Source organism: Phycodurus eques, chromosome 11 (genome assembly GCF_024500275.1).
Source record: "Phycodurus eques isolate BA_2022a chromosome 11, UOR_Pequ_1.1, whole genome shotgun sequence".
NCBI lineage: Eukaryota > Metazoa > Chordata > Actinopteri > Syngnathiformes > Syngnathidae > Phycodurus > Phycodurus eques.
Window position 1 is genome coordinate 8,143,811 of NC_084535.1, and position 15,684 is coordinate 8,159,494.

Here is a 15,684-nt window from a genome sequence, read left to right on the forward strand (position 1 = left end):
TGACGTTTGTAGCACGTTTACTGTACAAACTGCCTTGATTTAGCTCATATAAATATGTGACTGCGAACGTAGATGAATAAATGTATATACGGAGACTTGGAAATGCAGTCGCGGGGAAACCAACACGAGATCCGGGAGGCTCAGTGTAGTTGCTGGGTATGATTTATTGGCAAAAGAGATGGGGAAACTTCTTGGCCAGTTGAAGAAGTACAGTATGTGTGTTTAGTATAGGCATGCACACGAGAGATGGCGACCATCCTGCGGACAGAAAATGAGCAGATCATTTAGGCCAGTGCTTCTCAAATTGGGGTCCCCGGACCTTCGGGGGTTCGCTAGTTGAAGCTTGGTGGGGGGGTGTCCTGCAAAATAATTCGTTTTGAACAAAAAGATAATAAAGCACAATATAAATAAATAAAGCCGTTTTTTGATATAAAGTGTAATTACTGTACATACTGTATTATTTGTGTGTTGGATGTATGCCTGGTGAGTTACGTCCGGAGTCACTTCCTGTGCGTATGAGCGTGAGTTGTGGCCTACAGCAGCTCACTGAGAGTGTTCTCGGTTTGTATTTGTGTGTTTGACTGTTGGCTTCATTCAATAGTCGGCTTAAAGTGAATCGGCAACTGCGGCTCTCCTTGCGCAATTGCGAGGTCATTAGAGTACCTTAATTATTTTTTTCCCCCACTTCACGAGAGCACCGGCTTACGTGAAGTCAAATTTTGGTTTGCAATGCAGAGCAAAAAAAATTCATCAATTTGACCAGGTCACTGCTCAAAACTAAAAAAAAAAAAACATTTAAGTTGGAGCATTCATAAATACAGGTACCACTGTAAATTATTATGCATCATTTTAAATAAATCGGGACTGGTGTGGCAATAAAAGAAACAAACCAGTTGGTACTCCTTAAAAGCTCTGATATGATTGTGATGTACTATCACATAAATCTGACCTCCCTGCATCAATAACGTCGTTTTTAAAGGTATGTTATTACAGGAATAGAGTCCTGTTTTTAATCAAGAACACAAGAGAATGAAGGCGTCTTTTACAGAATCAAAGGTGTAATATTATGAAAATAAAGCTGTATTTTGAAATTCTCTTGTTGAAATCTGACCTTCTTTCCTTGTTAAACTTTAACTTTATAACATAATATTACACTTTATTTTGGAAAAATACAATGTTATTCTCGTAAAAGCATGACTTCTTATCCCGACAAAAACATCTTTGTTCTGGTAAAGAGTAGGACTTTGCCTTAAAACAAACTTTATTCTCACAAAATTACAACTTTTCTTCTGTAAAAAATATAAATTTGTCATCATGACATTTATACTTTTTCTCAAAAAAGGCAATGTTTAAATATCAATGGAATTTAGGGTACACATGGTAGTTGTTTGTAGTTAAATTGGCGGTAGGCTTATAAGGGGCCTATAAGTTTGAAACTCCCGTTTTAGGCCTCTTATGACCTTATGATTTGTTCTATTCATAATTGTTCAAATCAGCAAAGTGATAGAGACAACCAATACCCATCCAGCATCAAATCGCAAGGTCACTCCTCACCTTGACGGCGTTGGCGTTGTTTTGGGAGCCGCGCACCACGCCCGTGGCTCTGTAGAGCCGAGTCGGCGGTTTGAAGGACACGGCGAGGTTGTAAGTCTGCGAGATGGCCTGCACGCTCGGCGAGCTGGGGTCCGACTGCATGATGGCTGGGAGCTCGAAAGACAGCACGAGAGGGAGCAGCTCCTGTAAGTAAGGCACGTACGCATATTAGGGTTGGGCGCTTCAAGCAGATAACTATGCAAAATGGACTTTTTCATGATCTGTGTACAAATAATTCGGCCTCTGGAGTGGATACCGAATCGAATCGAATCGATGCCGAAGTGTGAAATTAAACAACCAAGTCAATGTTTTGCCATCTACCTATTTCTGAAAATGTTATCCGTTAAGTCATTTTACATTTTCCTCCACTGTGACATTACAATGGGGTAAATTTACATAACACCGTCCCCACACTGAGTTTCTTCGCCCATAACTTGGGCCGGACTACTCTGAAGCACTAACTACCACGTCAATGCCAAAAGGTAAGCAGAGCTGCACATATTTGCATTACTTAACACCGTTACCTCCTGATAATCGGTACATATGCGAATGTTCGGCAAAGTCTTCGATGTGGGTGTTAAGTGTTAAGCAATGTGTCTGCTGCATGTGCCACATGCACAGATCACTGAATGGCAATGCGTAATTCGGCTGCTTAGCAACGAATAATTAGATTTATTAGATTCATATAGCGGTCGCCATAGTAACGAAAGCCGTACTCTGCGATTCCCGTAATTTACATTTGATGTGATTTTCTGTGTCTGCTGCATGCACCATGGATCTAACACTAATTGATAAGTTACAGCTTGCCTGGTTGCAACGCCCTGCCTCTGCTACCAAAACCGACTGGTTTCAAACAGTGTGACAAGTAGATGACAAGTGTGCTCTTATTTATGAATTTTTTTTTGATCAAAGAATGTCAGATACTTTTGATGAAGTGTTTCAAGTTGAGCAAAGAAATGAATGTTTCCTGAAATGTTCTATTTTCATTTCTAGCGAAATTTGTTTCGCCAGCAAGTTGGTGGGATTTAATTCCGTTTCAGGTTGCTGGGCAATGCCATTGTTCTGTTCTGACCCGCCATAATCAATTAGGCAGACATTCGGCGAACAAATGTCAGTCATTACTGTAAATATGCTCCAGTGTCTTCAACTTTATTACATTTGAACTATGAAACCAAAGTTTTCTTCGAACCCAGAGACATTTTGCCTGTTCGTTCTCATACATGACTTTTTAATCATTGATGGTGACCACAGCAGCAGTGGCAGATATCAGCGGTCCAACAAATACCGCACACCGACGGTACGACCTCAATCCGTGTTAACCTATGCGTGCAGTTACACACACAAAAAGAGCAGGCTATGGACGCACACACATACAGAAACACACTGAGTTAACCAAACATTGGCTGTTGGGCAGAATGCCACGATGGGTTTGGCTTCCAGTGAAGGGCAAGCAGCATGAATTGCTCCCACCAACGAAATGCTTTCCTGATCAGTCCCATATGCGCTTGGCCTTAGTTTTGCATCACGCTTCCACATTTGCCCTCTGAGGGATCGAGAAATTTAGGTCAGAACAGAAAGGACAGCCGAACGCGTGGAATGAATGAAGAAAAGGCCGACTTTTATACTTCAAGCTGACCACAGCTTTACTCAAAACTGAGTACCTGGAGTACTGTTTCAAGTTGAGAGCATGGGTGGGAAAACCTCGGTTAGGGATAAAAGACGATGGAAAACGTAAATATGTCTGAGGTAAGGCGATCTTTCATCACCTGCCCGTTTAAGTTTAGCACGCAAAGCTTCTTGGAGCCTCCTGACAACCCACCACCTCAAAAACCCATTTGTTATACTTGAAAAGAGACGGCGACACAGGAGCACAGAAAGTCCATAAAGTTCACCATGCGTCTGTCTGAATGCACATCAGGCTCGGTCAAGGGGGTGTGAATGATGAGCCGCGATATAGTGTATGTTTCTATGTCTTTGTTAACAACCATGCCAAATTCGAAGGATTAAATAAATTGACAACTATATAAAATGAGTATTCGTCGAGCATCTTTCTTATGCCTACAAATAACTACATGTTTGAGCCGCTAAAATACAGTGTACTGTATGTGCTCAAAGCCTCCGGCGGCTGGAATACTGTTGCACAACGAGGCGCTCTAAAGAAGCCACACCAGCGTGAAGCCCTGGCTGTCACGTTGGACTTTATTCCCAAACTTTTGCAGTTCAGGACCCAAAGTGGACCCTTAAAAAAAAAGTATGACCATAATATTGGCACAGATGTGTAAATTCATAATAAAAGACAGAACTTATCACATAAAACATTATGTTAAATGACAGTCAAAAAAAGGTTACAGAATTTTACTCGACCCAATACGAACTGACCAAGACCCAATTTTATTTAAATTTCCATCTAAGGGTACTTTCAAGACTCTTAAGGTCTTTTTTTTCAAGACTTAAACTGAAGCTGAATAACAATTTCCTGCAAAATGATCATTGTTAAACCGTACACAAAATGAGTGAAAGGCAAAATCAACGACTGGCCAAGTTGTCCAAAGGAAAACACGCCTCTGTCCCGCCCCTCTCTTCCGCTGACTTGGTGTTCTTTGGATGAACATTTTTTGGGACGTTGGCGGCGGTATTTGTTGCCTGTGCAAACAAGGGTTAAGCTCGCCGAGGTACGGCCAGAAAAACCAGGACGCGTTTCAGCAGACACCGCACAAATATGCGGCACTTCAAATCTCTCGCACACAAGCAGAGTCGTGTTAGTTTTGGCGTGCCGTCTACCATAACGACCACAGTGATGAAACACTTTAACAGTTGACGGACAAGTCACGCAATCATTAAAAAAATTGCAAAAGTATTGCCCCATGGGAATCTTAGGAGCTTTAAAACGACGAAAGTCACGAGACTTAAGGATGAAATACAGCGGTACCTTGACTTTCAATTTTAATTCGTTCTGTGACTACTTCAAATCACTTGTATCTCAAATCATCTTTCCCCATTGAAATGAATGGAAAGGCCCTTAATCTGTTCCACCCCGTGAAACAACACCAAAAATGTTTTTTTTAATAAGAAAAATAGCACTTTACTGTACACTATTGTACTCTGTAAAAACATAAATGATAACATAACCAAATAGAATCAAAAGAATTGAACAGATTTTCAGAATTGAACATGCTTTAGTCCAGTGGACCTTGTGCAACTCCTGTTGTGTGTGCCTTGGCCACCAGGGGGAGTATAATACATTCATACATAGTGGCGGCTTGTAACTTGAAGAACTCCCAAGTTGGGTCACTTGTAAGTAGAGGTACCGCTGTATTATGGAAAAGTGATTTAATTTGAATATGAATAGTTGGATCTCTGGAGTGCCTGTCCTGAAATTAATCAATTGAGTACATCTTTTCTTTATCTGCCTACTTCTGAAAATGTGTCAAGAAGTGTGGCCTTCTGCATTTACGGCCCACTGTTACGTAACAGCACGGCGAAGATCCTGAGCCACTTTCAAGGGACTACACTGTCTGAAACGACACCAAGCAGAAACACCCATATCCCTCACATGTGTGACGCTTGTGCTCTCATGTCAAAGCCAAAAAGGTAAGCAGAGCTGCATTGTGTTTTGTTGGATGTGCAAATTACAGCTATTAGCATTCGCTTCTGAGCCAAATTTAATTCCGTTGGTGAACTTTTTGACACGGTGGAGTGTGTTTGGTGGTGTTTGATGGTGTACTCGAAGAACTGCCCCCCCCCCTCACTCCACCCCTGACACACACACACACACACACACACACACACACACACACATACACTCTGGGGCCCCAGCCATCGAAAGGCAACGAAAGCGGGACTCGCCATTGGCCCCACAGTATATGAGGATGACTTTGCATGGGACTGTAATTCTTCCTCCTCGTCCTCAGGGTATTTTGACAAAAGCATTTCACAGATGTGTTATTAAGACACCTGGGAACTGTTTTACATTGTGAAACAAATATGTGCGTAATGTGTCTCCTTTAAAACAAAACAAAAAAGAGCTGAGTCAAATGAGGCAAATGAGTGAAGACAGATGTAAGGAGTTCTAAGTTGTGCAAGTAGGAAATCGGAACGCGTGAAACCAAAAACGGGCACTCTCAGGTCCAAACATTAGTTCAGAACGTTTAAAGAAAAAATATATGGACGTCCTAAAATCAAACGTCTGGAACTGACGCCAGAACAAATAACTGTAGCAAGGATAGGAAGTGTTCCTCTAAATGGTTCTGGTGGGAGTATCCCTTCCTGACACGTCAAGACTCGCTCCAACTTACCCTGATCTTAGCTCGAGCCGCCTCCACCCCTCCCGGCTGCCCCGCGATAGACACCTGTTGAGAATAATAAAAAGCAACACATCGGAAAGGAATCCAAGACAAATACAAGGTCAGATCGTCGCATAGAATCAGACTCAATTTCAATGTTGAGAGCTATTGCAAAAAAACCCCAAAAAAAACTAAAGAACACTTTGGGTTTTTTTCCCTACTTTATCTTTGCTAGTAATGCACCATATGTGATTGCTGCTCCCTTCGAAGTAATTCTATTTCATACAGCTGCGATTGCATCTGAAAAGGCATCCACATGCACGTCACACTCATACTACCGCCAAATCCCATGTCAGTAAATAAACCGGCAGATTGCGTTTGAAGCGCTTATTCACTTCCTGTTTGGTGCGTTACATCATTGACTGGACTTTAAGAGCCACTCAGCTGCACGTCTATGCAGTCCAATATGTTCCGTAGCGCCGTGGCTCTTATTACACACCGGTAGGCTTTTAAAAGAAGGAAAGGAGGCTCTCGAGTGTAAGAAGGAAGCCCCTCGCCGATTCTCTGCCGAGTGTTGCGTCATCAGACAGAATGAGAGTGGAAGAGGGTTGAATGCACTCCAGCAATCATGCAAATTGGGAGAAAACAAGGATTTGCTCTGTGTATTTTTATTTTAAAAAATTAAACTCTTATTCTTAGCCCTGGTAACGTGTCAAACAGAGTTCAGTGCTTAAACGTTCAAACGATTGAAACCTCCAATGTCATAAAAACAATACAACCAAGGAAAAGCACTGAAGGCTTTTCTTCATGCAAAGGACGACTTAAATTTTACACCTCCAGGGTTTACACAACAAGATATGTACCCATATTCCAATATACATATATATTTTTTTACCCATGTAGACCAGTTAAGATATACACTATGGTACCTTAAAATGAGAATATTCAAATTTTGGAGAAAAACATGTCTTAAAAGATGCACAACATTTGAATCGTCCTCTTTATTTGTGAGTGAACATAGTAAATAATTAAATAAAAAAAAAAAAAAAGTGAAGTGTATTTTGACATTTGTCTAGCCATTAAGTTACTTGTACATTTACGGTTGGATTTACACTGCAGGTACAAGTTCCCAATTCTGATTTGATACCTATATCTGATTTTTGGTACTGTATATTTCCAAGAGAGCGATATGGCTGTTCACACTGACGGAACACATGAAACAATCCAAATACAATCCATTGAAACTGGAAGTAATTCAACAATCGTCAACATCTTGAAGTGACCTAATGGAAGTAAACAATAATAAATAATAATATACATAATAAATATTTCATGACATTTACATAGTTGACCTGGGCTAACTCTTCCCCACATTGATTTAAAGGAGTGTAAACCCAGAATTACTCCACTGGTTTCCCTCAGCAATTATTTTGCTTATTTAATGATGGACACACCTTTACTGTAATTATTATAGTTAGGCCACATGTATAAGTTAGTTTAATGTAATTTAAATTTAAAATGTATTTTGATGTTGCTGTTTGACCAGATGTGCATTTAGGAGGTATATCTGATCTCTGCATTTACCCTGCATTCGGTTGGCACATTTCCGACACTTATTGGATGCACATTTGGAAAATGCCTGATTTCGATCTAAGTATATAAGATTTCATGCAATTTTTACATTTTTTTATTTTATGCTACCATTACGCATATTCCGAATTGCACCGCTTGAGAGCAAAATTTAGGAATTGTGTCAACTGAACCATGCAGCGTAGTCGGCCTTAATAACGGTTTGATGATGGTGACATGAGCATTTCCATTATTTTCTCTGGAAACATTTGCTGACATTTGAACGAATTGGACGTCGACCAGCGTTCCGGAAAAGATTAGCATTGGAGGTTCCACTGCACGTCATGACAGAGCAAGCCAAACAAAAACAAAAAAAAAAATGAAAAAAAACAGATATCCTGACACATAGACTCATGCACACGCCAGTAAATAAGGAAAATGATTACCACCTAAAACGAAATTCCAGCCATTCCTGTCTTTTTCCAAACACTTTCTATCACCTAATTCCCACATTGATTGTTGAAACAAACCATCTGCCATGCGGTTATTTCCTCGATGCCTTTAGCAGAGAGAGAGAGAGAGAGAGAGAGAGAGCGAGAGAAAACAAACAAAAAACAACAACACTATTTCATGGTCACAATTTTGCCCACCCCAACAGGGTAATTGCAACAACCTATATCTTCATTAAAAACCAGCATGTTTGCAATTTTGCAATCAGCAGGGGAGTTAGGGTCATTATAGCCCGCGGTGGGTCGCAGCTAATCTGCACAGTTATCAGCCTTCAACAGTCGTCTGCTTCTCCTGTTCTTCATCACGTCTGCATGGCAACGCGGCCAAACTCACAAGGTGATTGCTGTATTTTGCATAATTCTTGTTTCGGTGTGAGACTGAGAAAGCCATTAACTAACCTTGGGGCACCGACATTTATTGAGACGATGCATGTTTTTACGAAAAAAATAAATTCATAACCACGTAAGTGAATTTAGGTGAAGCACCAAAACACATAATTGGGGGGGGGAGCGTTCAGCCAGCAGTTTGACAATGACTTTTAAGTCCAAACATAATCACGCAGCAATGTTGCGGTTTAGTCGATCAAAAGTAAATATTTATTGCAGTGGATGTCTCAAACATCTGCCACACGTGTCAGCGCCAGTGCACGGACCTGGTTGCTTTTCTCCGCCTGGTTGTTTCTGTTGGAGTCGGGGAAGTGGATGTGGCAGCCCGTCTCCTCCATCACTCGCTTGATGTTGTTGCCGCCCTTGCCGATCACGTGGGAGTGCTCCGTGTGCGACACGTCCATTTTCAGTGTTACCCTGTTACTCTGGGGAGATCGAGAAGAGATTATTCTTTATATATATATATATATATATATATATATATATATATATATTTTTTTTAAATATATATTTTGTATATATATATATAATATATATATATATATATATATTATATACATATAATATATATATATATAATATATATTTTTATATATATTACTAAAATTATAACCTGCGCTCTTTTTAACTTAAAATCTAAAGCAGCCCACTCCTGAAGTCATAAGCCATAAGAACATCCACACATCTTTATAAAAATTTATATAGCATACCAAAAAAAAAAAAAAAAAGCGTTAACTTGCATTTCCATGGCAAATCCGTATAAAATGCTATTTGCTCATCAATATGTACACCTGCACCATCAAATGACATCCAAACCAAAAGCGCTATTTATTTTTATTTGTTTAACCCTTTATTTATGCAGTTAAGGCAATTGACAACAGATTCTCATTTGCGACCCCGACCTGGCTGCAGACAGCAGAGGAAAACAAAGCAAAGTAAAAGCTAATATATACAACAATTATCCCTTGACAAAGATAACAATATGTTTCGTTTGGGTGGTTAGAAATTGCTACCATATCTTATACAGTTAATAAAAAATTATGTCGACAGGCTTTTTCTAAAACAAGTTTATTTTATTACGACTAACTATTGTGACTTAATTTGGATCTTTCTTCTTTTATATGAAAAATATTATTGTTTCTCTTTTCAATGAGGCCCCAATACCCCCTCGCAGTTTGCACTTGTGTAGAACTGCAGCCTGAACCGCACCGAGAGGTTTCTAATTGTATGGTTACTCTATTCAGCCGCATGAATCTGGTAAAATATGACAAAAGAGCGCTCAGTATGATGCAGTGCACTTCTACACCTATGCAAACTACAAGCACAAGTATATACTGTCCACGTGTTACCTTTGAGACGGTGGATTTTTGATCCAGCTCTTCTATTGGATGTCATGGGCAGGTGTACCTAATGAAGTGTCCACTGAGCGCCACTTGAACGCGCTTGTCCTATTTCGTCGCCATCCAAAGTGCACGGATGATTGGTTGCCCCCAGGGGGTGCCACAGCACAAGCGCATCACCTGGGCGATTGTGCTGCTGCCATGGCAACGAAGCCTTTCCCACATACAGCAGAAAACCAGCATGTCGGATTGTGGGAAATTGGCAACTGTGCCATGTAGATCACATTATTAAATGTATTACTGTGCGCAGATGACTACAGGTGTGTTTTGCGAGTCAAAGTTAGCTGAAACAAGTTTTGCTCCAACCAACCAATCAGATGACAGAAAAATGCTGATGCAATCGAGGGCCAGCGCTCTCGCCCTGTGAGGACGAATCTGAAATCTGATTGGTTAAAGAAACAGTGCCATTGCTAATATAGTTATTAGTTAAACCAGCCAGCAGTTCTGATTCCGAAGGGCCTGGGCAGATTAGATTGACACGGCAACACATAGAGGCTGAAATCTGATTGGACAAAAAAAGTTACGCAGCGATGTTTACCTTCGTATCCAGCACTGACATAATTCTCTCTTTGGCGTCCTTCACGTGTTCCCTCTTGCCGCACACCTTGATGTGTGGATCTGCAGGGGGGGGGGGGGGGGGGAGAGAGAGAGAGAGAGAGAGAGAGAGAGAGAGAGAGAGAGAGAGAGAGAGAGAGAGTCAGGACAACATGGCCGCTCGGAGTCACTTAACCCAACATCCCAGCAGTCTGCCTCCGTCGACAAATTACAGGCGGGACTGAAAAGTTCTGCGACGGTAATTGCAGCTTTTGATAAGCGGACGGTCGCATTTTGAGTCTGCGAGCGACAGCGTGTGCGAAAAGCGGGTGCGGCGGGGCGTCAGGCACCAGTCTGCTGACTTACACTCAGTCGATCTGTCAGTCATTCGGAGATGGCTGAGCTGAAGATTATTGCTTTGCATGTCACATTTTAGCCTGAATAGATGACACGAAAAGGTCACGTGACGCTTATCACGATAATCAACTTCATTCTGTCACTGCAAAACCCTACGATACGTCTAAACAAAAAACATTTTGAATGCTTTATATGAATGTGTGTTTGCTTTATGTTTGGCTTTTTTTTTGCAAAACACATTCCAAAAGAAGAAGCGACAGCCACAAGGGGTCCTAAGAACATAATACGTTTTATGTCTTCCTATTCCTTTTCGGACCGGCATTACACGGTTTTTCATAATTTCATATTCATATTGTTAATGAATTATCTAATATTTCTAGCATTCTAAAAATAAAATGTTCAATCCGTGACAGGCTTTCATCAAAATACATGAATCAAGAATTACAGTACGCTTTTCACCCTCTTATTACAGTCCGGGTCCCATATCTTGCAAATGGAGCCACTGCCAACACAGATTAATGATTTTGTTACTATGACAACCGGGGTAGCACTGAGGGTAGCTGCCACAAAGCGAGCACCTCCTACTTGCGTAATGTGGAATTTTATTTTATTTTTTTTAAATAACCGAGTGCTCATAAAGACAGTAAAAGTATGGATTGCATTTTCACTCGTGGTAGCAGCACTTCATCACCAATCACTGCGTGTGGCGCATGCAGCGGACACATTGCCAACCACCACAATTTTACATTTGTTCTCTTCTATTCCTAAATGGTGTTGTTGTTAATCAACTCAGCAGACAGGTGTGCGACTCTTTTCCATAAACGCGACTAGCGAGTTGCTATTGCTAAGAAACCAGCAGAGTCATTTTGACATTGTTTTCTGGATGACAAGAAAGGAGCCCTGTGGGAGGCAATCACGCTAAACATTGTCAAAAACATGGTGCCCTTCTATAGCTTGCAAAAACAGTGATATATCAACATGCTGGAAACTTTTCACCCAACGTATATTTTGCAGAGGTCACCTTGGGTCACCTGTTGAACTCTACTTTGAGTTTAATCTGTAAGAGCGCTGGAGGGGTTGCAGCGTGACAGACATACGTAGCGGCGGAGTCATGCCCCGAGACGGCTCATTTCATGATGTGAAACTGTTGAACACTTAAAATGTTGATTTCTGAAGAATCATGTTTACATCCATATTTTGACAAAAGGGATATTTTTCAAGAAGATGCTTATCATCATCTATTATTTCTATTATTACTGTATAAGTTGATTTTGAGTTTTGTTGATGCGTAGGAAAAAAAGAAAACATCTTGTTTGGTATCAGGAGAAATAACACAAATCAAAGGGGAAATAAAAACAAAACTCGATTTAAATACTATCATTGTCATGTTTTTTCATAAGCGAATGGAAAAAAAAAAAATCTGAAATTGAATTTACCTAGGCCGTATCGCCTAATATTTGTGTGAAAAACACTTCAAGGTCATGAATATACAGTAAAACAATCACGACTGTACGACACTGAGTGTGCCTTCCTGTTATTACAACATTACGCATACTACTTCATTGCTCGCCGTTCGTAACTCCGAAACTTTGTAGCTGTTTGTCGGGACCATCATAAAGCGAGGCCCCGTTGTACTTATTAAAACTACGCAGACCACTTTCAGGTCGTATAACCAAACAGTGCAGTGGCAGCTAATGGTTCCATCTGTGCAACATTGGGTACGCCTCCCTTTCGGGGCCCTGCAAAATCAAACCCACACGCACTGACATACAATGGTGTACTACACGCATTGGAGGAAGTTCGCTCAGGCCCCTTTCCAGGAATCTCGCTGCCCTCCCTTATGCATACACACAAAATTACTTGCAGTATCTCAGATTTACAGTTACAGCCTTCAAAGAAGACTCGCTAAATCCGATTTATTGTTACAAAGTCGCCCCACACCTCCGTGGACCTCACGGTAGCATGTTTACACTTTTCGAGGAGCCCGGGTGGGGGTGGGGGGAATCCTGGGTGGAGCGGAACAATTTGTGATGACGAGGGGATTCTGAAGTGTATGGAAACAACAGAGAGCCAGAAAATAACATGACAAAAAAAAAAAAAGAAGAACAGCCTTTCACATTCCTGTATTAGCTTGGAATAACCTCTTGTAATACACAATATGAGCGTTAGAGGGAGCTCCTCCAGTGTCCCCACTCTAACCTGCAGTGCACATCTGGCAAACATTAGTCAGCCTGCAGTTGTGATGTAGAACATCCCCCGCATTTTTTAAGCGAAGTGTGGCATAGGCTTTTTTTTTTTTTTTTGGGGTGCGGGGGGAGTAAAAAATGTGCACCTAACAGCTTAATATGGCACACGCAACACCTACAACAACAAACAAAAATAAAGTGCAGACGTTCAGCTGCAGAAGGTGAAGGCTTTCAGTCACACAAAGAAGGAACCTTTTGACCTGCAGCTCAGTACTGGAAACAGATAGTGTCCTAAAAATGAAAGGAAACGAGAAATGTTGTCTTTTATAACGGATACGTCTTAATAGTATTCAGACATTTAATAAATAAAGAGTAAATAGACAGTGTTCCGGGCGGAAAAAAACTACGGCATTTCGTAGTCGGATAAAAAAAAAATAATAATAAAAAAAAATTAAAATTGTCAAAGCTAAATTTAATGTTAAACTTAAGTCGAAGTTTGTTCGTATGACAGTGAGCATGCCATGTTCAATTTTGAGCAAATTCAATTAAAATAGACCAACTGAAAAGCTGATTTGGACGTGCCACAAAACATTAAGAGGAACGTGATGCACATAATGAACATTTGAGAAGCTTCATGAAATTGGTTATACAATTATATACATTTCAATATGTTGTTGAAATTTTGATAAAGAAATATTTTTGTTTTCAAAATGAAGCCTATTCAATATCGTTTGTGGTTAAGCGGTGCTTCAGCCCCCCCCGCTCTAAAGTGGGCTAGAAACGTCTATGGTTTGGAGCGAACCATTTGAGGCAAAATTGGGAGGGTGCTGTTGTTTTTGTTGTTAAAATATGACATTTCAAGCACATACTGTATGGTTTTACACTTATCTAGGCTGCTTAAAAAGGACATACAGTTTAAAAATTTTTTTTTTAAATCTTTCAAATTTTAGGGGTGGTGAGATTTATTAATTTAAAAAACAAGAAACATCTACAGCTTACAGTACCTTACTTGCTACATTTCTTTTCACTTCACTCAAGTGGCACTGTATAGGAAACCCCCCCACCCAATCGTCCCCTTGCAAAAAAAAACAAAACAAAAGAAAACAAACAACCAAGCTCCGCCTCGTAACTCAAAAAACATATAAGTTGGGACACTCATAAGTCAAAGTACCACTGTATTCCTATTTCAAATGATGTGAAAAAAAATGGAATAACCCTGGAAATACACTTAGGGCCAAGGAGTGACTGTTGCAACACATAGAGAACTTCATGTGTTATTTGGTTCCTTGGAGCATTAAATCACTGGAGGCGCGCGCACACGCACACGTGCACACGCACACGTGCACACACACACACACACACACACACACAAACAGACGACAAAGTGAACATCTGCTCTTATCGCGACCATGCAGGTGGCAGAGACGCTTGGCCCGTAGGTAATAAACCAAACAGGGCAAGCTCACATTTTGATGGAGAGCAACGCTCGCTCAGGCAAAGGTGACAAACATCTGCCGCTCGCCTGCGGAGTTCGAAACTGTTTCCAGACTTGGCGCGAAAGACGACGGCGGTGCAAAGTTACGGGAAAAATGTCTAGCCTGCTTTTGAATGGGAAGAGCAAAAATAACAAGCAGCCCCGTGCCTCACGTCATCAGTGAGTCTTAGGTTAGTCAGTCACTGGTTAGAACAAGCTCGAGTAAACCCTTTTTCTTTCTTTCCAGAAACACTGTTGCCATTATAAAAATTGTACTGTAAAGATGAAATAAGTAACATCTTAATATTCTAAAAGGAAAAGTTTAAAACTATGTTAACCACTATATGTACTGAGTACTGATATTAACTCAGTTTTGTGGAACTTTCAACTTTTATGAGGTGCCACTGCCATGTAAAGTACCAATGCAGGGTTTTTATGGCATTGCAAGCTTCGTGTAAACACGTCACGTTACCTTGCTACCAATTGTTACAAGCTGTGGCAGAAAATAAACAGGAGACTCGCAGCTCCTAACTGCACTTTTCTTTCATTGGAATCCATGGTTAAAGAAATGTTTGCTTTCTGCCATGACAGTTTACACAGGACTGCTAAACACATTAACCAATACACTAATGGATATGAAAAGATAAGATTACATTACTGGTGCAAACCCATCTAACAGTATTTTGTGTTTTTTTATGAACTGCTTTATTATTTTATGAAATATGAAGAATATTTGTTTTCATTGGACACCACTTCTTTTACTGATGGTTTTTTTCACCACCAGATGATGCATCACTGCTTTCATTTTGCCCTTGAGACCAGCTTGTTAAAAACGTGCGGTCAGTCAGTTTCTCACGTCGTCTTCCAAGAATACATGTGCTCACAACTATAAGAGAATGCCCAACATACCCCCCCTCTCTTCCCCCGAAAAAATTATGACACCACTCTGGAAAACACACGACGCTTCCACAGATGATTAAAACGTTGTCTATTTCGCACACAGAACACGCGTGCCAGGTGATGACGGCGACTACTTTGTGCAAGACGGCTTCTTATGTCATTTTGTCAAATACGTTCTATTCCGAGTGAGTGACGAAGTTACATAATGCCGATGGATTCCACATCTGGCTTGAGGACTCGCGTTGGCGAGTCTCATTGTCGAACTCATTGTCGAACCTCGCCGATCGCCACGCCTGCTGGATGAGCTCCGAATGAGTGTAATCACGTTTTATTACTAACAGAGCATTGAAACAACTGACCGATAAACACAGGACCCGTCGGGTTCCGTATCCATCACTATTGATTCTGAAGGAATGGGCAGATTAGATTGACATGGCAGCACACAGAGGCTGAAATCTGATTGGACCAAAAAAATAATAAAAAAATGTAACT

General features: G+C 40.7%; 1 protein-coding gene across 1 annotated transcript in view; it reads right to left on the bottom strand.

The window, feature by feature from the left end:
• The window catches only part of LOC133409397 (protein bicaudal C homolog 1-like), a 68,457-nt gene that overhangs the window by 20,455 nt on the left and 32,318 nt on the right, over nucleotides 1-15,684 (bottom strand). The window contains exons 4-7 of the mRNA XM_061689296.1: nucleotides 10,280-10,359; nucleotides 8,608-8,766; nucleotides 5,889-5,942; nucleotides 1,555-1,737 (exon numbers count right to left, since the gene is read on the bottom strand). Of these exons, the coding sequence (XP_061545280.1) occupies nucleotides 1,555-1,737; nucleotides 5,889-5,942; nucleotides 8,608-8,766; nucleotides 10,280-10,359 (476 nt within the window). The remainder of the gene's footprint in view (nucleotides 1-1,554; nucleotides 1,738-5,888; nucleotides 5,943-8,607; nucleotides 8,767-10,279; nucleotides 10,360-15,684) is intronic.